Source organism: Lipophrys pholis (assembly GCF_963383615.2).
Source record: "Lipophrys pholis genome assembly, chromosome: 22".
Taxonomy (NCBI): Eukaryota; Metazoa; Chordata; class Actinopteri; order Blenniiformes; family Blenniidae; genus Lipophrys; species Lipophrys pholis.
This window is the reverse complement of record NC_137644.1, coordinates 4,719,380-4,743,105: the sequence shown is the minus strand read 5'-3', so window position 1 is coordinate 4,743,105 and position 23,726 is coordinate 4,719,380. Positions and strand designations below refer to the sequence as shown.

The window sequence follows — 23,726 nt, the reverse complement described above, 5'->3', positions numbered from 1 at the left end:
GGTTGTTTTGGGTGGGAAAATGTGTTCATATCATTTGAAATGCTAAATAAAGTAATTGTGGATAGGATCAGGTGGGAGTCTGAGAACCCTGCTGTGATGTGTTGTCAGTCTTAAGAAGTGGTAAAGCCTAGAAATACTCAAATAAATTGAGATTTTCTTCAGCCCACACCACTTTCCATGAGATCTGGCTGCACAATACGTATGTGATGGCACACATTGACTCTTACTTTTATATTTAATGAATAAAACATAAATATCTGGATTTTAGAGCCACGTGACAATCAGATCAGATCAGTTAGATATCTTGGAGTGTACTTTGCTCTGTGGTTTGTGACAACATGTCGACTTGAACCGGATCTTTGTCTCAAAACACAGGACAAACCAATAAATATCTCTTTTCACCTTTCATCAAAGTCTTTTCCCTCTGCTTGAATGCTCTTCTTGTCTTTTGGCGACCTGGCAGGATGAAACCACAGTGATCTTGTATCAGGATGCCATCATTCTGAAGTCCGTGTGTATTTCAGCAGTGTGTATTTATTCTCACTTTGCACAGTGCAGCAGCTGACTTTTATTTCATGACAGCCCTTGTGAGCCACAGAGCTTTAACAGTCTCCAACCTTCTGCAGCTTCCTGGGTGTGTGAGGATCTGGAGGTGAAAGTAGCTTCAACCTGCAGCTGGAAGATGGACCTCATGTTTAATCTTGACTCATTAAATGATCAAACATTATTAACTCTGTATATTTGCCTGGCAGGAATGCAGGCTCTGTGGTTGGTGAACTCAGGTTTGATGACGCTCTCTGGTTGTTTCCTCACAGGTGAACTCACCTGTCAGACTTTCCACTCCCATCTGATTGACAGGCCCGGAAGCCCCGCCCTCCCCTATTGTGATTGACAGACCCCGAAGCCCCGCCCCCCTCCGCCCAGTCTCCGCTCCGGCCCCGCCGATCTCCATTTTCTTCTTTCGCCATATTCAGGAGCAGAACTGCAAGGTTTTTGGCAAAATGAATGAAGAATACGACGTGATCGTCCTGGGCACCGGGCTCACGGTGAGTTGGAGAGTGTTTTTAACCGCGACGTGCTGCGTGGAGGCCATTTCCAGCGGGTTATTAGCGGCTGACAGTCGCGCTCTCCGGGCCTTAATACGCTAAGTAGCTAGCTTAGCGGCTAAATGACATGTAAGTGAACGAGAGGCTAACGGCTATTAGCACGCTGTGAAGATTACCTGAAGCCAGTTAACGACCAAACAACAAAGTGGCTTCCATCGGTAATGACCGCGACACAACTGCAATAGCAACACAGTCGGCTGTGGAGAACTATTCGGTGGATTAGGATGTCCGTTCCCTCCTTTAAGAAAAGATTATATCTTGGATGATTAACGGGCTAAAGCTAGCCGACCTACATAACGCTAACCGACTACCTCCCTAATGGCTCGATTAAACGCTGGTCGATTAATCCCTCTGACGGCTCGATAACCGGGTTACCGACTTTATCTCAGTCTGGTATTGTTGTCATCTTATGTTAATTATTGGGAGAGGCTAAAACGCAAAGCTAACGAGTTGACTGGTTCGCATCGCTTCCTCGCGCAGAGAAATGATTTATTAAAGATAACTGCGCCGACATTTACATTTTAAAGATTTTTTTTTTTTTATCTAAAAAAAACAAAACACTGACTTCTTCTTCTGGAAAGTGAGGGCTTGGCTTTGAGGCTTGTTCTGGCAGCAGTTGGTTGTTCACCTGTAACTTCAAGCTGACCTGGTAAAATGTGAGCAGAGAGTTTTCAAGCTGTTCTGTGTGGGTTTTGTTTCAGGGGCCTTTACCATCTTAGAACCTTCATAGGATAATGGACTTTCTCCTCCAGGCCTTCCTCTGGTTTGATAGGGGTGTGACCCGAGTCCCATGATGACTCTTGAGTGCAGGCTTCCTGTCCACCACTGACTCCCACTTCTTAATCTAGAAAAGCTCACAGTAACTTAAACCACGTCTCAACCTTTCCCCGATGAGCTCACTGGAGTCTGGCTGCTAACCGAGTTCCAGAGCGGACGGATCGACTGAAAGCAGCTCTTCTGCGGACGTCGCTCACATTCTGGGTGTGGTACCAACAAGTCTGAGGAACTGAAAGTGTAGCTGCCAGTACAGTGACGCCAGCTCAGTGAGGGCAGGGTGCCGGGCGGGGACGCGGAGCCACAGAACCACTAAGAGCCCCGGTGTTGACTCGTACGAGTCCTACTTCCTCATGCAGACCGGTGATTTCCCCTGTGCACGCACCACCTTCCTCTTGCTGTGTGTCTACTAAATCAACAGGTTGCACAGAAATATCATACGCCTGTAATCTCATGGGGAAATAGAGCTGTCGTCGTATTAGATAATATAACCGGTTTTAATTCAGGATGCTAGCAGTAATTTCCACATATACACCCTCAGTCATTATTAGATGCTCTCATCTAATTTTATTGCTTCTTTTGGACTTGATTGGAGGTGATTATCCAGATTTTAGTTCTGCTCAGCATTTCTGAGGGGTTATATAAACTGAGGGGTGTGGGGGTTACCCCATCTGTGCACTACTTGGCACAAGATATCAAACTGAACCTTAAGTACAGCCTGGTTCATATCATGGTGCTGTTAGTGATCCAAAGTAAGCAGCTTTCACACGAGTGGAGACGTTTGCTGTCCCTCTCCGAGGACTTCAGACAGCTGAGGCTGCATTATTGTGTTCAAATCAAGTTTTCACATATTTTGAAATGGGTATCAAGACAGATTGCAGCTTGAATTATGATTGGTCGATCATCAGATTTCATTCCTGACTATAAATCATATGTAAGGTGTAATTTGATGGATCAGTCAAGAGAGGGAGATTTTACCAGAGAAACTGGGACGTGGGCTGAATAAAAGACACGTGGCTGGAAGTGAGTAAATGTGAGAGCAGATCAGACTCTGTAGCAAGACTTTCCTCATAAAGTCTTATTTCAAAGATTGTTTTCAGTAGATAAGGAAACAGTATATTTATAGGCCTGTGATTTTTAACTTCATTATTTCTACTTTACTAGTTATTTTCCAAAGTATCTTTACTTTTAAGTGACAAATGTGTGTGTGTTTATTGTTCCCTCTCTGTTATGTAGTAATGAATGATGGTAAAAGTGGGAACAAAGTGAGGTCTAAATCAGGTTTCCATTTGGAAAATGTGTTTATTGTCCACATTTTTGTCTGTTAGTGATCACCTGTGTTATGTTCTCAGTTTCTGCAGCTGACAGTAACGATGAAGAGGTCTTTTCAACAGTTTGAGCCCCTCCATTTGGCCTCTAGCTCTAGGAAATGCTACATCAAATCAAGCACTGGTGTCGCTCTTCTCACTGACATACAGAAGCACTGGGCAGTTTTGCAGGTCTATTCTAGAAAATAACTCGTTATAACTTGTTTGGGGGGGGGGGGTCAACATTTTGACTGGCCCAATACGCTCAGGAAACATTGTTTTATCAGAACCCGTAATTATCTTCACACTCTTCTTCCTGCTTCCAACACATCAAGTGTGAGGACAAACTGGTCGCTTTAGCCTGATACAGTCTCCCCACGACCATCTGCCATGATCAACCAATAGTAGAATTCTCACTCCAGCATCAGGCTCTTTCCTTCAGGTGAAAGGTTTTGTTTTTGCCCATGTTACCTAAAATATGGTCCAGTCGTCTCTTGAGGGGGACGTCAGAGATTACTTGGTGCTTGTAAAGATTTAATGATATTGCAAATGTTTTAGAAAGTCATTAGGGTGCTTTTGCACTAGGATTGTTCGGGGACCAGGTTTCACTGGGAGAGGGCGTCGAAAATGTTCATGCCTTCATTTAGTTTGGCTCATTAATTGATCCGGACTGAAAGTTGAAGTCCCGCCCCTTTAGCCGACTAGTGGCTAATAGGTTGCCGCAAGCAACCGTGATATATAGGCCGTTTCTCAATGTGCATGCTTGCGTTTTCACGTACTTGTGAAATATCATCATTCGGAGACCAAGTACTGTTCCAATTGAAAATACGCATCTTGTTGAGTATGCAGGAAATACCTGTGTACTCGCTCCGCCCACATTATCGAGCATGTATCAAGAACAGACTTGTGTGGATTTGGGAAGCCAAATTACCCATAATGCATTTGCCAAGAAATTCCGAAAGTCCGTTTTTCCGAGGATGCATATATACTCACCAAGTACCCGAGTACGTACTTGTGTTCTTGGAATTGAGAAACAGCCATCGTCTTGAGACCATTATCAATGAGCGCCTTCCTCACTACTTCTTCCACGTTTGCCCATGAGACATTTCCCAACTTTTTCTTTCTGCTTAATGTCTGCTTCTTCGCATTCACCCTGTTCGCTTTGTTTGTTTACTACCCGAACTGTACTGAGGTGAACTTTCCCTGAAACGAACCTGAGAAACTCAAACTGACTTTAATTATAAGGCTCCTACTTTTCTGTGTTCAAGACAGCAAGCCTCTCTGCCCTCCGTTTCTCTTCACTGTAATGGCTTGGAAAGGCGTCTGGGGTCTCTGAGGAAAAGCTGTGGTAGCCTCTGGTTCAGTTTGTGATCAGTTAGTTTGAGCTAGAGAAAGGAGCATATCTGCTCCTATGCAGGGATGGTTGCTGCACAATGTGGACTAGAGTTAACTCCTGCTCAGTTGATAGACTATAAGAACAATGTTTGCCTCCAGAGTGTCATGACTCCCAGTCCATATCCTCCTGGGGCTTGGTACTTTTATAGTTGACAGTCGCCGTATTAACAATCCAACTTATCTGTCCACTGTAATGTATGTGTTCTCCCATTGTTAATGCTTATAACGCATTGTTCTCGGCACGCATGTTTTAGTTTCATTACAAAACGGCAACCACTAGTGGCCTGGCAGGCTAACTACATTGTTTCTAATGTTTCTGTGTAAATGGACATAGTTTTCAAAATGTTGCTTTAACACAACTTTTCTGAAGCGGAAAAGTAAAAACAATGCGTTTTCACTTGAAACGTTGTATAAACGGGTCCTGGGTCTCTGTCATAAGACTGAAGTTGACGTATGCAGATGATGGGCTGAGTAATGTTTTTGGGAAATGAAGCAAATTGAAGCGGTTGTTTACTCCCTGCTAAGTGGAGAAACGAATCATTCAGTCAAACCTATAAACACGTTTCTGAAGTCCATGTTGTAAATTGTAGCAGCTACTAAACTGATCTGTAGGGGCCTTTAGAGAGAGACGGGGAAACAGAGATTGGCTTCCAGGGTCACAATAATATTATCGGTATCATGTGGCCAGGTTCTAACAATCCTGAACCTCAGTCCTCCAGTTAAATCTACATATTTATGCTATAGTAGCTCTTATCATAAGACATTAATACACTCCTTGTTGGGACATAAACAACTGCTGCTGTGCCGGCTTAAAGGAGGAAATGGTGTGAAGGAAACCGAACAATGGAGTCTGTTTGGAAGGTCAGTGCAAAGGAGACAGTTGGCAAGTCGTCTATGCAGAATTACTGTGCTAATGATATTGACCAAATAACTCGTATAAATCACTGCCCTGAAAACCACATGTCCTTTCATCCAGCTGATTCCAGTAAGCGTTCACAAGCTTGTCACATGCTGAGCATCGTGAACTTTAATCTGGTGTAAAGTGAGAGTATAGTGAGACACTATTGCTTAATGTCATCACTTTGGTGTTTTCTTTAACATTCAGCCAATCTGATTGGCTTAACCTGCAAGTTACAACCCAAATCAGGTCATGTGGTGACTCAAGTGTGTTGGAAAAGTCCAGTAAAACTCTAAACGTGTGTCTTCAGCCGAGGTCATGTGATTGTCTCGCCCCTGGAAGCCGCCAGGTTCTGACCTGTGTTGGACTTTGCTACCTCTCACAATTTTATGGGTTTGTGTGTTAAAAATTGAGCTTCTCCCCTGGATTTAGTCTGTTTTCCCTTCAGTCAGCACAGTCACAACCACCCAGCCGAGGTGGCGATGACCAGACCCCACGCAGTCGAAGCATTCATGATGGTGTAGCAGAATCATAGTGACACGTCAGAAGTGCCCCAAAGATTTATCTGCGTCCACGACTGCAAGTCAGCTGCATTTCAAGATCATAGAGGTGCAACATTGAGACGGATCCCATTTCACTGCAGCGTGGGTTATTTTAGGAGACGTGTTTGGAGCTGTGATGCTCCCGGATGAGAGGAAGTGACACGGTCACTGAAGAGGGTTTACAATGAGGTAGCGCCCTCGCCAAATATGAATTCCACTTCATGGCTATCAGAGGCTAAAAACTATCAACACTGATATCAACACAAACGTCAATGATGATACAAATTATATCATCGAATCAAACACGTCTTGTGATTTCTAAATGTCTTTTTGGATGTTTTGATCTTCCTATTTCAGAAACGTAGGTTTGTGTCTTGATTTTGTTTTTCCATCTGCTAGCTCGTTAATTGATGAATGTGACCAAACGCCCTCTGCTGCCCTGACACATCCGCTTTTGTCTCGTTCAGGATGTCCGTTTTTATTTGTTTGTTTGTTTGTTTGTTTTCTTTGCGAGGTTTTTGTTCTTTTGCAAGAATTTTCAAGCATGTATTCGAACTACTGGGCATTGTATTCTCTGACACTTAAGCGGCATGTGGTGTAGGGCTGCAACTAACGATTATTTTGATAATCGATTAATTGGTCAATTATCTTTTGGATTAATCGATGAATCGGATAAAAAAAAAAAAGACATCTGAAATTGTAGGACCAGTTGATAATGAACGAACAAAACACCAAATATGTTATGGTTATTTAAAAGCACATAACTGAACCAATACAAAGATTTATACTATATATATATATATATATATATATATATACACACACACACGCATGCACATGTATATAAGATGTATACAAAATAATTATTAAATAAGATTTAATTTACTTCAGGGACCACATACAGTCCAGTTTCATCCTGAGTGGACCAGACTGGTAAAATATTACTATAATAACCTTTAAGTTTTTCTTTGTTGTGGTCACAGTGTATTTAATGAAATTCTCAAAAAAATTTACGATCAAACAGTTAGTACTGAAAATGATTACAATCTTAATATAAAGTCAATTTTAATGAAACATTCTGGTGCAAAATACAATGAAATGTAAAAAAAAAAAAAAAAAACTTGTATAAATCCTATATAACCTCCTTGTTTGGTGGGACCAGATTGGAGCCTCCTGGTCGGTTTTGGCCCACGGGCCTTATGTTCTCTGCTGTTAAGTGAAAGTGAAACTACTGGAGAGGAGCGTTACTGCGGCTCCGTGCTGCCGGGAAGCGGCGATGATTCCGATCTCTAAACTAATCTCCTGACACCACAACGTCTGAATATTCTATTAATCGGGTCCAGCCCAGGTATTTTGGCTGTTTTAGTGTCGCTAAACTTAAAATTTACCAGGAAAGCCTGTCCGTTGTCCGCGTTCGGCAGATTGTCGCTCATTAAGGCGTGTTAACAGTTAAATACGTGTCCGTGCACAGTGCCGTGTCCAGTGCAGCGTGTCGCTCTTACCAGGCCCGCTCCTCACAGGTTCTACTGTACCGCCTCCGCCTCGCTCCGCTCAACTCGCTCTGCGGGTTGAGGTTCTGTTTTTAAACTTTATTTCAGTCAGCCAGCGTTGATGAAGCTCCGAAGGAGACATAAACGGCTCCGCAACATGGCGAGGGACGCATAAATCGCGCGACACAACGAATCGATAATGAAATTCGTTGCTAACACTTTTAATAATCAAATTTTATCGATTCGTTGTTGCAGCCCTAATGTGGTGTAAGTTGCGTAAACTTCAAGTATGTCAAAATAATACTTTAACTGCTTAGTATTATGATGGTTGTATTGAACTGATTCAGTGGAGAGCCATATCCTTTAGTCAAGCTTACTGTTTTACCCAAAGTTAAGAAATGTATGACGCACTGTAGCGATAAACTTTATGCCACTGCTGAGATCAAGACAGAACTTTGAATGTGAAATCAATCTTTTTTTTTTATTGCATCTTTAAATACAAAGATTTATTGATAACCGAGGAAGTTCCACGTTATTGACACATGCAGTAGTCAATGATGCCCATTGTGTCATAAACCACTGCGTCCTCTAATAGAATTATCTCCAGCACAGATCAAGAGATGAATGAACAAGTTGCCCAAAGACACGAGGTTTCATGGGCTCTTTTAAACTGTAGGTCAATAATCTAAGCAACAACGGGAATATTGCAGATATGAGTAGAGACGCGTCAACTTGATTTGCTTGTGGTCAGTTTTCCTTCAGTGCCAAGACGAGCCGAGTCAGACTGTCTTTTCAACTCCGTTTGAAACACGTGACATCCACTGTGTCTCAAACAGTGACAATCATAGGCAGGTAGATGGATTACCATGGAGTTGTATAAAAGAAAACGTGTTGGTATCTTGCACTTTCAGACGTGTTTGTTTTCACTGATCACCTGGCAGGTTTTTTCATTCCTTTTGTGAGCGTCAGGACACCTGAGAAAACAAGTCGTACAACATACTGCTCTCGGTTCACCTGTTGAGTTAATGCACCTAAAAGGCTGATTATCATGAGATTACATAACGTTTCTATTAATGTGTAGGGCTTGGTTAAGGACACAGTTTAGAATTAAATTAATTTGATAATTTCTTCTCCTCAATTCTCAAAGAATGATTAAATGTCTCATTCAGGCCTTTTTAGGTATCCTTTATAGTCCGTAGCATGAACAACAATAATATGCTGTATTCACTGAATTGTGTGTTTATCTATAAAATGTTGTGGTTTCAGTTTTTTTTTTTTTAATTTCTAGATTGTCTCTTTGTGACGCCTTGAATTGCATAAGATGCGTGCTAAATGTTTTTGCATAAGAATTTATTGATCTTACTTGTAATCATCACATCCTCTCCACACGGCTTCCTTCAGCAGTAACAGTTGCTTTAAAGTACAAGCAGTCACATGATGCACACCGTTATTGCTGAGATAATCGTATTAAGGCCTTTGTGAGGATGTGTGTGTGAATTCCACATTCTTGGAAACGTGCGTGTTTCCCCTCCTCATTCTCCACCTTCTTATAGTTTTACAGACTCCATGAAAGCGTTGGTCATCCTCCACACCACACACACACACACACACACACAGAGACACACACACACACGGCTCAGCTCAGCTCAGATCTTCAATCTGACCACAAGAACATCTTCTCTCTTCGGCCGTCAGTCGTTTTCTGTGACTCAGGTTAAACTTGGTCATTGTGGACAGCACCGTCCAGCTCCTGCTGAATCTCCTCCTCCTGTTACTGAGAGGAGCGCCTTGTTAAGACTGCGGTGTTTCAATAAACCCAGTTAACAAATCAACCAGTGAGCGCAAAGCGGCGTATGTAAACAACAACGGAGGATTTACGGTCGATGAAATATTTAACTATTTCGGGCAAGTCAAGAGTGGCGATCGTCACTACCAATCAGCAGACGGCTGCGTTGTCGCTCCTCCTCACAGACCCGTTCCTCGGTGCTAGGTACCTCAACGAAGGGGTAGCGGAAAATTGTAGCAAGTGGTCGAGGTTTCTTTCCGTATCATCCACAACTTTTACAGTGGGGCCTCGTGGAAACCCGCCCGCGACGCTCTGCGACAGAGAGTGCGGTGGATCCTCAGTCGTCTTTGGTCACTAAAACAAGGAAATGTTCCTTCTTGAAGACAGTTACTCTCCAAGTCACGAGGGTTGCATACTTCTTTTAATGTTTCGAGGTTTGAAATGACCGGATAACCATCAGTCATCCTGACTTTACACAGAATCTCATTTTGGGTTTCAGTGAATGTGTTTTTTGTTTTAAACTGTCCACAAGTTATTCAGTCCACAATTTAGTCTTTTATCTTCATCTTATTTCACCTCTTTTTTCCCCTAAAATGCTGTCGCTTTGTTTTTGTCCGTGTGCGTTTGTTAGTTTATTTGTATTTGAACAACTTTTTGCAAAAACTACTGACCTGAATTGCCTGAAACCTTCAGGGATGCTTTGTCATCATCCACGGACCAATCTATTAGGTTTTAGGATCAAATGCCTCCTGGAGAGGTAAGATATTTACGCTCTTGTGGACACACTGGAGCTCCGCGGTGCGCCGCCAGTCAGTCAAGGCCGCCTGCTAGCGCAATGCGCTATCCAGAAACACTGATGTGAGCGCATAGACTCGAGTAGTGGTTTATCTGTGTGCCTCCGCTCAGTGTTTCTTCAGTCACGTACTATCTGACAGGCTAGTTAGCGTCAATACGAGCTAACGGTATACATGCAAGCAATGCTAAGTTGATTCCACAAACAAATATGGCGTTGGCGGAGGTCTGCGCTCTACCGAATGCACTTTGTAGTATTACTCATGATTGTTCACATTTCCCCCACAGGAATGCATCCTATCAGGCATCATGGCGGTGAAGGGGAAGAAGGTTCTGCACATGGACCGCAACCCCTACTACGGAGCTGAGAGTGCCTCCATTACACCACTGGAGGATGTAAGTAGGGGCTGTTGGATCTGGGTGGGAGATAAAATCAGCTGGATATCAGGTTTATTGGCAAAAGTCGAACAGAGCAGAGTTTGCAGGTTGTAGAAACGGTGTCTTCCCTACCTGGAGAGACGTGGCAGGAAGTCAGAAACCCTCACCAGGCTGCAGAGGGCTGAACATGATGCAGCTTTCAGAACAGGAGGTGGAGCAAGTCTGAAAATCCTTCAGACAATGTCATGCGGTCTGTAGAGGCTTGGATTCAGTGGACTTTCTGACAGGACAATCATAGCAAGTATAGCTGAAACTTCTGGAGCATTGAAGCCACGCAGCGCTGAAAGCTTTATGAGTAGTAAACCGAGATTCATCAGGAATGTTGTCGTGACCTGTTTTTATTTTAAAAGGCTAATAAGGCATCAGAGAGTCTTTAAAGGTCATGAATTTAGAGAAACCACCTGCAACATCGTTTGTATTGAGCTGCTTCAATTGTTCTTGTTAAAGTTGTTCATAAGAACCGCTGACAGTTTGGATAATGTGTCCAGTTGTGTGTCTGAGGGTGTTTTATCTTGAGGATGCTGGACGATACTGGGTTCCTGAACGTCTCCTGCGATCTTTCACTCTTTCAGACAGACCGGACAGTAGTGGGTCCACTTTGTTTGGACCCTCTTGTGTTGTCCCTCACCGAACTGTCACTATGGTGCACATCCAGCCACGTTTACTGCCACAGTCCCACTAAGTAAAGGGAACATTGTTTTCTACGGAATCAGATTTCGTGTTTGCTGTTTAAATCTTTTAAACTCGTTTTTAAGCTTTAACCACATGATTCACATTCAAACATGGCTGCACTGCTCACTTTCCAGCGATGTGGTTGTAGTTTTCTTTTTTTTTGGGCTGATCTCGTGTCTCCCCTGCAGGTCTACAAGCGCTTCAACCTCCCTGGAAAGCCTCCCGAGTCCCTGGGAAAATCCCGGGACTGGAACGTGGACCTGATCCCCAAATTCCTCATGGCGAACGGTAAACACTTGCTCACCTTTCACCCTGTATCGGAAACAAAGTTAGAAACATCAACGCATTTTTACACTGAAGTACTTCGTAAGATACTTCTGAGTCTGATTTTGAGGGGGAATATTCTCTTTCTAGAGGAAATAAAAAAGACACAGACGGTGAAAGGTGATGATGGAGGAATGTACTAAGTGGCTCAGACAATAAAAAAAAAAAACTCCAAACACTAAAGGGTTAAATCACATGTGTCGAACTCCAGGCCTCGAGGGCCGCAGCCCTGCACGTTTTGCATGTCTCCCAGCTTCAACACAGCTGATTGCAATGAGCAGCTCGTTATCTGGCTTTGTGCTGAATGTGATGATGAACCATCAGGACGTTCAGGGGAGGGAGACATTGAAAACGTGCAGGGCTGCGGCCCACGAGGATCTGAGTTTGACACCCCTGGGTTAAATTGACACGCAGCGTAGAGTGATGACTCATAACTGACATTAAACTAGCAAGACCAAGAAAATAATTTTTGCTGTAATTTCCGAACTATAAGCCGCGACTTTTGTCAAACAGTGACGCTGGGCTAACAAGCTTCATGTCGCTGATGCACGGGTGATGCGTTCAGGTGCATCAAGTAACTCCGGATGTTCTTTTTTTTAATATATTTTTTAATTTGGTGTGTGCGACTTATATTGTGCGCTCAATAGTCCGGAAATTCTGGTAATGGCCACGTTAGTTAGTTCTGTTTGTTTCCACCGACCGCTGGTGAACAGTCATTGTGCAAACAGAGCTTCAATGCAGGGTCGAGAAGAATTGTTCCAACCTCTCTTCTTGGAGCCTGCCGGTGCTCGGCTTCGCTGGAGAGACAATCTGGAGGTTTCAAAGCCTCGGGCCTTGAAGAGATTCTCAACCCTACTTTGAACCACTGATGTAAAAGAACGACGGTACTTGAAGAATTCCTCCCCGAGTGTGATATCGGTGTTGATCAGACCTCTCTCTGTTTCAGGCCAGCTCGTCCGTATGCTGCTCATCACACAGGTGACCCGCTACCTGGACTTCAAAGTGATTGAGGGCAGCTACGTGTACAAGGGGGGCAAGATTTACAAAGTCCCTTCTACCGAGACCGAAGCTCTGTCATCAAGTGAGTCAGTGCCGCTCCTCAACAGTCGGAGCTTCCCCCTCGCGTCAGGTACCGGCAGTCTTGTTTGAACTTGTTGTTCTGCTCCTGAAGGTCTGATGGGCTTATTTGAGAAGCGGCGCTTTAGAAAGTTCCTGATGTTCATCAGCAACTTCGACGAGAACGACCCCAAGACCCTGGAAGGCGTCGACCCCAACAAGACCACAATGAGGGCCATCTACCAGAAGTTCAACCTCGGACAAGAGGTCATTGACTTCACCGGCCACTCCCTCGCACTCTACCGCACAGACGAGTTCGTGCACTTTCTAGTTTTTACCTCCATTTGAGTCACATGGTACGGTGGCGTCATGTCCTTGTTCAATACCTGGGCCTTTGTTTCTCTGCTCCCAGTTACCTGGATCAACCTTGCCGCGACGCGATAAACAGGATAAAGCTTTACAGCGAATCTCTGGCCAGATACGGCAAGAGTCCATATCTGTATCCTCTGTACGGTCTGGGAGAGCTGCCGCAGGGCTTCGCCAGGTACGACACTCCCGGTCACCATGCTGATGTGTAAACATCTCCTGAGAGCCACTGCAGATACTTCAAATGAAGAATTCAGAAATAACAAAGCAAAAGATGACTTGAGTCTCCATCCTTGTTGGGATGTTTGGAGCTGAACTTTGTTTTGAGTCCTCTGATTTGTCCCGGTGTCGCAGGCTAAGTGCCATCTACGGCGGGACGTACATGTTGAACAAGCCCATCGAAGAGATCGTGATGGAGAACGGGAAGGTGGTGGGAGTCAAGTCTGAAGGAGAGGTGAGCTGGACGAGCCTGTCTGGACCCAATGGTTTAGCCAGAGGTTCACTAAGAGCAGAATAAATCTGTATTGTCCTCCTGCAGTGGAGGTTGTCTTCGTCTCACCACACAGATCAAATGTGACATTTAAAGAGGGATCTGTGGTGCCACGAAGAGTTTAAAGGTTCAAACTGGCTGGAAAAAGGCTGAGAGTGAATTAACAGGATTCTCTCTGTCTGCGTCCGCTATAAAACGTTGGATCAAAGGTGGTTGGTCCTACTTGACATTGACACAGTTCTACAAAGTTCATTTGTAAATCTGCTGTTTAGCTCTTTCTTTGAGGGGAACATGGTGATATTCCTCTTAAAGGTCCAGAAATAGGACTGCATCTACGGGGGGAAATCGATCCTGGTGAGCAGAAAATAAGAACTAGGACGACTTATCAAACGGGTATCCATCAGCTGGTTGTGTTGATGCTCTGCTGACGGTGTTATTTTGTTCAATGTTTAACACCGTGTGTGCGCCGTGTCGTTGGGATTGATTTCCTCCCATTGACGTGTGACCTGTCATGGCACTTTGTTGAGAGAATTAGTTGATTTGTGGTCGAGTGAACGTCGCCTGCGCTCCGCTGCTCAGGTCGCCCGGTGCAAGCAGCTGATCTGCGACCCCAGCTACATGATGAACTGCTGCAACAAAGTGGGCCAGGTGATCCGAGTCATCTGCTTCCTGAGTCACCCCATCGCCAACACCAGCGACGTCAACTCCTGCCAGATCATCATCCCCCAGAATCAGGTCAACAGGAAGCACGGTGAGAACACACAGGAAGTGAGCTCACGGCGCCCAGCCAACACTCTTCTGATCAACACCAAGAAATACAAGTGAATGAGAATGTCTAGGGTTTTAAAAAAAAAAAAAAAAAGATTACTGAGCGTTACAACATAGTGTCCTGTTTCCATGACAACATAAGGCGCATCCCGCTTCCATAACGGCTGCATGAATGACACAAAGTGTTCTGTTTCTTTGACTACTGAGCTGACAACGTAAAGGGTCACCTTTCCATGGCCCTGAGGGATTCCTTAGTACCGCATTATCGCCCAACCCGATTCCGACCGTTCTAAACTGCCGTCTTGAGCTTTGATTGACTCGAGTGCATAAAAATGTAATCACCGTCAGTGTTCAGTTCTCCGCTCTAACGGACTTTTAACTCCCCGTTCTCTCCTCAGACATCTACGTCTGTATGATCTCCTCCGCTCACAACGTGGCAGCGCAGGGGAAATACATCGCCATCATCAGCACCACGGTGGAGACGGACAACCCCGAGAAGGAGATCAAGCCGGCCCTGGACCTGCTGGACCCCGTCGAGCAGAAGTTTGTTTGCGTTTCTGACCAGTTCGCCCCCAATGACTTGGGCACCGACAGCCAGGTACCAGCACCTTGAAACCAGCCGGCACCACGTCTTGTGTTAAAGTGACCTCTGAGCTCTAAGCCATCTTGCCTCTCCGCCCCTCCAGATCTTCATATCTCGCACTTACGACGCCACGACTCACTTCGAGACAACCTGCGACGACATCAAGGACATCTACCGGAGGATGACGGGCTCAGAATTTGACTTTGCTGAGATGGAACGTAAGAAGCAGGACATCTTCGGCGATGCGGAGTAGAGGCGGCGCTCCTGGTCACCGACGTCAACGCCAACGACAAGAGAAACCTTACGGGGAAAAAAAAATAGAAAAGGAAAAAAAAAAAATAAAACAACCTACAGAAATATGTACACACCAGTGGGCCGTCTGATTATCCAGTACGCAGTCGCCCACTGGGGAAGCTCATGATGTAGAGAGATCTAGTTTTGTTGGATAGGGTTCGAGGAGGGAGCCATGCTTTTCCAGATTACATTCAGGTGGACGTTGCACTAAACTCTGGTTAATCCCCCGACAGTCTTTCTGATCCGTCACGCTGAGATGAAACATAGTCCAAAGATGCCAAATCAAAAGAATAATAGGTAGTATCGTACTGACTGTGGGCGGGGGAGGGGCCTCGCTTCCTGTCATTGTGTTCAAGGTTTTGGAAGTGTTTTGGTTGTGTTGTCCCCGCTGTGTTTCTACATGTTGAGAGGAGTGGCTGCTAAAAGCAAAGCCACGGAGGCATTCAACTACCAACCCCGTTCCCCACAGCAGCTCCCACTCCCTGTAACCCCCCCCCCCCCAGAGAGGCGTGATAGTTCCTGCAGAATGACGGAGACCTCGGCATTGACAGCAGCTCCACGGCGACTCTGGTTCACTGTAATCGCTTAAAAGGACCAAATGTGTACTGCAGCAGTATTGAATTGACGAGAGCCCCGTTGATATCGTCTCGTTTCAAGTTTAAAAAAATAAAAAAGGAAATTTAATGGGCTCTAATGATTTCTGTACTGCAAATTAAAAAGAAAATCATGTTTGTCAAAAACCAATGCTGTCTATGACTTTTCTTTGTTTTCAGAACGTACTCTGCTGGTGTTTAAAGCAGCAACTAAAAGGAAAATTGCAAATTTAGTTTGAAGTAATAACTTGGCTGTAAAGTATATGCTGTAATTTTTGGAAATACTGTTTGAAGCTGTTAGAAAATGTAATAGTACTGAATTTCCTCATGTGTCCGATCTGGTCATATTTCAAGTTATTTGTGAAAATATATTTTAATCAATATCCTCAAACCATTAAGTTCTAACTTTTTAAAAAAATAATGAATATCATTTGAAGCAGTAATTTAATAAAAGTAACTTCAATACAATATATTAATGTGTACATACACTCCACTGAACACATGGGATTATGTACAAAAGTATCGAATTTACAAATCTGCATTTAGTGCCTTAAAAGTCTTAAGGTATTAAATTTGATATTGTAGGTTCTAGGTTTTCTAGAGCTGCCGCGTTGCAGACGGAACTGTGCGCTGCTGAGTCAACCTGCTCCTCCTCTTCCTCCTCTTCCTCCGTCACTGTTCTGATATAAAAATCCCTCGGCAGGTGCGGCGTGTCCACTAGAGGGCGCGTGGCAGTGAGTACGGTCTTAACGATCAACGCAGTGTCGTGTGCCCCCGCGCGCTCCAGCTCGCTGATGAGTGTATGAGTCATTCTTTAAGCACGCGGAGCATGTCGTTCCGCTAGAGTGTGCGCCTGAAATCATACATAAACATTTCATTTGTTTATATGTATGGCTGAAGCTGCTAGCATGTATCATGTATCATGTAGCATGTAGCATGTAGCACGGCTCGGAGTTACGTGCTGGTTGGACAAACGCGTCTCGGGGACCCGCTCTACTCTAGCCTCTGATTGGCTGGTCCTCGCTGCATTCTCTAATCTGATTGGTTAATGTCTATGTTTACCGTGCAAGCATGACGCCGAGGAACCAATCGGAGGCAGAATAGGGCGGGTCATTACGAAGTGCTGACAACCGCTAAAGTATTCCGAGATAATGTGACAATGAGCGAATATTTATGCATTTTGCGGAAATAAAGTGGCCTTACAAGCCTTTGTTTATCAAATAAAAGAAAAGGTGTTTCTGGGCTCCTTTTAAAGAAGGCTCAAATTGAGTGTGTACCAAGTTCTCCAGGATCAATACGCCACTGAACATAAGTATATGATTATTAATGAAACTGTGAGATAGTTTATCATCTAAAGACAGTCATCGTTCTTCTGAGGACCAAATAAAATGTACAACGAGGCAGCTTAGACTGTTCAGCAGTGATGTTTTAAGAAAGGGGATTATTGTATAGATATTTAGTTTTAGTAATACACAGTAAGTATATTTGTAAATTTATTTCTTTTGCTTGATTTTATTTATTTGGTCATATTCAACGTGTACATTTGTCATGGTACAGGTGAGTTTTTATGTTTTGGCCCCTTAGTTGTATTCAAAATAAAAGGATCACAAATAAATAGCAACCATTTTATTTTTTTAAACTAAGTCAAAAGATTATTCTTTACAAAATTAGCCATTAGGGGCCACACCAAAGTTATGTTGCCATACATTGTTTTGCTGTGTATTGTGTTTAGAAGTGTCAGGGAATGTCCAAACTGCAAAGAAAGTAACATTAGTGGACCCGGTTCCAATTAGTTGACTGTGAAATGTGGTTAAAGTCAATATGAAGTCGTCTTCAAAAGGTCTTTAAGTTAACTTGTAGTAAAACATGTGTAATAAACATTCTTACCTTGCTTTAGATAATCTTTCAAAGTGACTCTTTAAAGTATTCCTCCTCTGTATGGATGGAAAATTCAGTCCCACAACAGAATATCTGTGTCGCTAAAGCAACTGATTCAGTCTTCTCAGCTCCTCATGTCTTTTGGTTTTTGAACAACATATTGTAGTTGTTCTTTTCATGTGGAACTTAATTCACAAACTATTATACAAACCCATTACTTTCACTATAGCTATAACGCTATTAAACAAATACATTTTTAAGAGTTGAAAATGATTTTTGCGTGTTTTGTGTATTTAGTAATTGATGAAATAACAATGGATATACGTGCATTTGGATGTTATTTTCTGGATCGGATAGTAATCATTAAGTATTCTAATAGACTGGAGTGCAGCACAAACCAATAAACAAATCCAAGGTACTGACAAGTTTAATTTAAGTTTGGTTTTGGGTCTAGAGCAGGTGTTATATCATGAAAATAGTTTTCTACCCCAATTTAGATGATTTAACACTGTTTGTTATCAGAAACCTGATTATCATCCATGTAATGGGAGTTTCAGGGGGACCAACATGGCTGCCAAAGCGGCCTCAACAGACTCCAACACTTGTTTTTAGATCACAGCTGATTATTTTTTATTATGAGATGCTACATAAAAGTACAAACCTGAGTTACAGTGCAGTTTACAGCAGATGTTGCGCTTCATTATTTCAATGGCTCTGATGTCCTTGGTGTGTCTTTTAAGAGACTGTCGGTTTTAAAATCAACATTCATGTGTCCGTCTGCGGCGACCGCGGGACCGATCAGTGCTGGAGGTAGCTCCGGGTGCGATGGGAGATCTCCAGCTGACCTATGACCTCCGAGGCTCTGGTGCTCAGCGCCGTCCTGAAGGCGATCCTGCAGAGCTGCTGCAGACTCAGAGGGTTTCCTGTCCAGAAACAGACATCAGGTCATCGTGTCACCCTCTCAGGACTTTCATCAGATTCACACCACTTGGATTTAATTGCTTTTAATGGCCGGCTCTGCTTTTTCCCCCGAAGAGAACTTCAACTTTCACTATCTGGCAGCTCTTTAAGAGACTCTGTGTTTTGGACTGTGTGTCTTACAGATGTGTGGCTGGATGGACGTCCTGAGGGACACGTAATGAGCAGCAACGGGCCCAAAGCTTGATTTCTCTGCTTTCTGGTTTCATATGTGATTTGATGTTATCCGGGGCCGAGAGTCAAAAGTCTCAATTGGTTTAAAACCGAAAGTTACTGAATTACATGTGGATGCAGAATGTTAAATCTGTTTTTGCAGAAAAATGATAGAATTAATCAAGGTAGAGTTGTGATTGCTGGAAGTGGAAGCGGCCGAGGGAAAGCAGCGTGGCTGAAACACGAGAGTTCACTTTGATGAAACTCCAGGCAGGAGTGGGCGGGAGTCGCGGGCGTCGCGTAGTCCGCCGCTTTCCTCCCAGCGTTGTCGCTGGCGTACACGTTGGCGCCGAACTCCAGCAGCAGCTCGATCATGCCCACCGCATGGAGCCGGGCCGCGTGGTGCAGGGCCGTCTCGTGGAACTTCATCGAGTTCACGTTGGCTCCTGCATGGAGGAGAGACCAAACCTTCAGACGCCACGTTGGAGAGAACCGCTGCGGAACCACTGCGGAACACGAGCTGGATTTAGCTGCAAGCCGGGCAGTCGCCATTTCTCTAAACTCCTGTTTAGTGGAACAGCTGCACCTAAATAATCCTTAACCTACTCCTCCTCACAGCAACATGAAAAATGTCCCGGTGTAAGAACATTAGGGTTAGACTCCTCCCACATTTTAGAGCTTTCCTTTATCTTTTGTTAGATATTTTATTGTTAATTTCAAAAAGCACTAACATCCAGATTTTAGAGCATCTTCCTCCACTAACTGAACTATTTAATTCAGCACTCTCACTCTGAACATGTTTTGTCTCATTCACCTAATAACACATTTTGATCACTATATTAACACGAGATTCAGCAATTCAGACGGTTAAAATTGACAGAAGTAAATACAATAGTAACGAGTGATCATAATCAACATTGTGTCTCCGTACTGACGAGCCTTCTTCAGACAACAGACCCTACATTTATGATTTGTAGTGATATTATGGAGGTTGTTTTTCTACTTTTTGAGAGCAGGTGCAGACCAGGACATCCCTCGTTGAATGAAGAAGGTTCATTCAATGAAACCTTTTCCAGTTTATGTTGATGTTGTGGGATCACTCTCATCCATCATCAGACAAGAGATGTAACGCAGTAGCTTGAAAAACCATGTGACACACCGAAGAACTCATGGCTGTGGTGCTGGTTTTCCACCTTCCAGTGTGTCACACACTCTGACCTGCAGTAAGCAGCTCTTTCACACACTCCACGTGTCCTTTGGCGCAGGCGATGTGAAGCGGGGGACCGAAGTGGACGTCGTACGCCTCCAGGTCGGCCCCGCTGGCGATGATCAGCCTCACCACATCAGCGTTACCTGAAGGGAAGTTTGCCTCTGGGTGAAAACAGGCGTGTGACTGAAGGCGTCCTGCCTCCGGGGAGCGCGGGGTTACCTTGTATGCAGGCCTCGTGCAGCGGCGAGGCCGTCAGGGCCGTGAGCGAAGGGTTGACTTTGGCCCCGTGCTCCAGGAGAAGCTTCACGCACTCCAGGCTGCCGGACGCACAGGCGTTACAGAGCGGGGTGCTGCCGTGGATGGTCCGCACGTCCACCTGGAACACACGGCGGGTTCACTGAAGGGTCAGGAGCAGCTGACAGGACCAAGGTGGGAACCCAACTCTTTTAAAAACCTGCTGCTATAAAGATTAACAATGGGAGAAGACGGACATTCGTATGAACGAATGAGATTGTAAATCTGCAGCCGCCCTTTGCATTTGCTGACAGTCAGCAGGGACTGGCTCTATTTGCTTCAACGTGAAAAAATCCTGTAATCCCACCTGGACTGTGATGCCACCTGGGCTACAATCTCATCTGGACTGTAACTCCATCTGGACTGTAATCCAACCTGGGCTGTAATCCCACCTGGACTGTAATCCCATCTGGACTGTGATGCCACATGGGCTACAATCTCATCTGGACTGTAACTCCATCTGGACTGTAATCCCATCTGGACTGTAATCCCAATTTAGCTGTAATCCCATTTGGGCTGTAATCCCATTTTGACTGTAATCCCACCTGGGCTCCAGCCTCCAGCAGCAGGCGGGCGCAGGTTGGATGAGCCTGGATGCAGGCTTCATGCAGCGGGGTGATGTTGTCCACTGTCACTGTGTTGACGGACGCTCCGCCGTCTATCAGCTGCTTCAGCTGCAGGGCCCGGCCGTGGGACGCCGCTTCGTGCAGGGCGGTGCGGTCGGCCCAGAAACCTCACACACACACACACACACACACACACACACACACACACACACACACACACACACACACACACACACACACACACACACACACACACACACACACACACACACACACACACACACACACACACACACACACACACACACACCAAGAGATATTTACACTTGTGACGGCGGGAAAAGCTGAATTTTACACACTCAATCCATCAAGTTGAGCCAGTGAGACACAAAAACGGCATTTACACTGTTACAAATCAGATTTTCCTCAGTCCTCATAATTCTTTTCAACAAGTGTGGACAAGGACTCTGTTCAGAATAACGATGGGAATAAAACATCCCCTGGTTCAATGGACACTGTCTGATCAGAACCATCCAACAGACGTGTTTTCATTCTGATCAGGCTTTCTCAGTCTAACTCCCTGGGTGTGAACACATGTTGGTGCAGTGGTCAGTGCTCCTGCCTCAAACAGAAAACGTCATGAGTTCAACTTGAACAGGTGTGGACTTTACATGTTCTTTAAACACAGGCATAGGTTTTCTCATGTTTCCAAAAAACATGCATGTGAGGTTAAACGACGGTTGTCTGTTATTAAAAAAAAAAAAGACCTAATATGTTATTCTGCTGCTATTGTGTGTGTGTGTGTGTGTGTGTGTGTGTGTGTGTGTGTGTGTGTGTGTGTGTGTGTGTGACAACTCCACACTTTACCATTAAACTATCCTGATACCTTTTACTAACTTTCTGTGTCAAGATGTTCCCAGAAAAACATCTTCTCATTATCCTTGATATCTTAACTTACACACATAGCCTGCCTCCATTACAAAAAGACCCTATTGAGACTTTTTTTCAGTTCTCATCCTGTGTAGGTTGCAGGTTCGATTCCCCATCACCAGCTCACCCCACCAGGGTGTGGAATCGTTCCACTTCCGAGCTGATGCAGCCCGTCATGTCGGTGCATGTGACAGCAGGTTGATGGTGCACACAGTTATTAGTTCACAAGCTCGTTTTTCTAACAAACTTTTGTTTTTTTGTGTCGTTTTCAAGGCCAAGCTAACAGCAGCTAGCATGCTGCTTACCGATGTCGCAGAGGAACGAGCGCCGAGCGGCGGTCACTTCCATGTTTAACCGGTAAAAACACCCCGAAAACACGCAGCTCGGGTTACAGCTGCTCAATGTGGAGGCTGCTCGTGGTTGTGGGAGTCGTAGTTTACATGAGTGTGCAGTTCTGCTCAGTAGAGGGGAAAGAATGTGATGGCGGACTTAATGTCCTGCTGTTGTTTCAACACGGACGCAGTTATAAGGGGGGAGTCCAGGTTTGAATGAAATTGTGTTTTTTGTTTGCTATGGCTCTATCTTAATTTCTCCAGTGGGAGCATAGAAAGCACCTGCGTGACCCAGCGTTTAAATGAGGGAGGTCTCGCCGACTTCCACTGCAGAAGAATTAATCTCCGTGCCATCAATGTTAAAAAAGTACAGAAGAGTTTTAGGGCCACTGAAGGAAAAAAAAAAAATCCGGAGGCTAAAAAAAAAAAAAAAAAGTTTGTGGCCTCAAAAAAAGTCGAAAATCAAATTCGAGATTTTTTTTCGGAGGCAAAAACAAAAAAAAAAACCTTCATGGCCCCAGAAAAAGTCGAAAATCAAATTCGAGATTCATTTTTTTTCACGGAGAGACGGCTATCCATCCCTCAGCCCGTAGAATTCACATTAAATCGCTTAATTCTGACTATATCGGGTTGCTTACTGCTTATGGACGTGTGATTTTACACAGGATTTCCTTGATTAATAAGAACACATTTAAATAAGCACCCCGGTATCCGTGCCTTCGTCCTTCGTACTCGACGAACTTCCGCGACGGAACAAGGCAGCAGGCTGCTCTGTCTCTTCTAGTCCTGATACTGATGATAACTGCTCCGTGTTTATGAGCTACAGTCTGTCCTGAAGCATCTTTTCATCACTTCATTAAACCGCCTGATGTGCATTTTGAGGAAGTAGTCACACGCGCTGGCAAGAGGATGGACGGACTTTTTTTTTCCCACTGTGAAAAAAAAAATCTCGAATTTGATTTTCGACTTTTTCTGAGGCCACAAAGGTTTTTTTTTGTTTTTATTAGCCTCCAAATTTTTTTTTTCTTCAGTGTCCCTAAAACTCTTCTGTAAAAAAGCAATGGCATTTGATTGTAAAATTGTATATTGTTCGTCTGGAGGTGTTGATCCAAAAATGCCAATGACTGGATTGGGATGTGCTGTGACCCCACATATATAGGATATGGCCTTGAAAATTTCTGTTCAAAAGTTGTTCAAAGACTTACAGATTGAGGGCGATGTTGAGGTTTCCTCCCACTATCAGTGTTTTGTCAGTGTGTTGAGAGGGTGGTGGAGAAGTTGTGATCGAAGGAGGGGTCATCAACATTTGGGCTATAGATGTTTGCGATACACATCTCTATGTTCTGAAGAGAGACGTGAATAATTATTAATCTTCCCTCTGAGTCTGTGATTGTGTCTTCACAAGAGAATTGTATTTTATTGCTGATTAATATAGCTACGCCTCTCTGCTTGGAGTTATAACAAGCTGAGTGTGGAATTGTGGTGAAATCAATTTGTGATGTCCTGTGGTAGGTGTGTGTGTCTCTCTTGTAATAAGACAATGTCTGCCTATGGTTTGTTTAAGTGTTCGAAAACTTTTTGTCTTTTTATTTGCGTGCCCATTCCTCGCACATTCCAGGTGACAACACATTTCCTATTTCTTGTACACTATTGTAAATGTCATTTCTTTGTTTTGGGAACCAAAGTATTTAGTTTGATTAAGAATCCGCTG

The 23,726-nt window shown here is 44.2% G+C and overlaps 2 protein-coding genes across 2 annotated transcripts; one reads left to right on the top strand and one right to left on the bottom strand.

Annotated features, from left to right (window-relative positions):
- Positions 1–929: 929 nt before the first annotated feature.
- Positions 930–15,200, top strand: LOC308127118 (rab GDP dissociation inhibitor beta-like). The gene is made up of 10 exons (XM_080491910.1): positions 930–1,046; positions 10,379–10,486; positions 11,389–11,488; positions 12,471–12,605; positions 12,696–12,894; positions 12,993–13,124; positions 13,301–13,400; positions 14,016–14,187; positions 14,603–14,802; positions 14,891–15,200. The coding sequence occupies exons 1-10, from the start codon at positions 1,002–1,004 to the stop codon at positions 15,038–15,040; spliced, it is 1,341 nt and encodes a 446-aa protein (XP_080348036.1). The 5' UTR covers positions 930–1,001; the 3' UTR covers positions 15,041–15,200.
- Positions 15,201–18,162: 2,962 nt separating this feature from the next.
- On the bottom strand, positions 18,163–22,193 carry asb13a.1 (ankyrin repeat and SOCS box containing 13a, tandem duplicate 1). Its single transcript, XM_080492395.1, has 6 exons — positions 21,989–22,193; positions 20,733–20,920; positions 20,113–20,269; positions 19,902–20,036; positions 18,938–19,129; positions 18,163–18,475 (listed from the first exon to the last, which is right to left on the bottom strand). The coding sequence occupies exons 1-6, from the start codon at positions 22,029–22,031 to the stop codon at positions 18,351–18,353; spliced, it is 840 nt and encodes a 279-aa protein (XP_080348521.1). The 5' UTR covers positions 22,032–22,193; the 3' UTR covers positions 18,163–18,350.
- Positions 22,194–23,726: the final 1,533 nt, after the last annotated feature.

What these genes read in the sequence shown, in the direction of transcription:
- LOC308127118 (XM_080491910.1), top strand. Translation starts at nt 1,002, where the DNA reads ATGAATGAAGAATACGACGTGATCGTCCTGGGCACCGGGCTCACG. An exon ending in CAAATTCCTCATGGCGAACG is followed by an intron (nt 11,489 to 12,470) that starts GTAAACACTTGC and finishes TCTCTGTTTCAG; the next exon opens with GCCAGCTCGTCCGTATGCTG. An exon ending in GACCGAAGCTCTGTCATCAA is followed by an intron (nt 12,606 to 12,695) that starts GTGAGTCAGTGC and finishes CTGCTCCTGAAG; the next exon opens with GTCTGATGGGCTTATTTGAG.
- asb13a.1 (XM_080492395.1), bottom strand. Translation starts at nt 22,031, where the DNA reads ATGGAAGTGACCGCCGCTCGGCGCTCGTTCCTCTGCGACATCG. An exon ending in TGCTGGAGGCTGGAGCCCAG is followed by an intron (nt 20,270 to 20,732) that starts GTGGGATTACAG and finishes CGTGTGTTCCAG; the next exon opens with GTGGACGTGCGGACCATCCA. An exon ending in CTGCCTGGAGTTTCATCAAA is followed by an intron (nt 18,476 to 18,937) that starts GTGAACTCTCGT and finishes GTTTCTGGACAG; the next exon opens with GAAACCCTCTGAGTCTGCAG.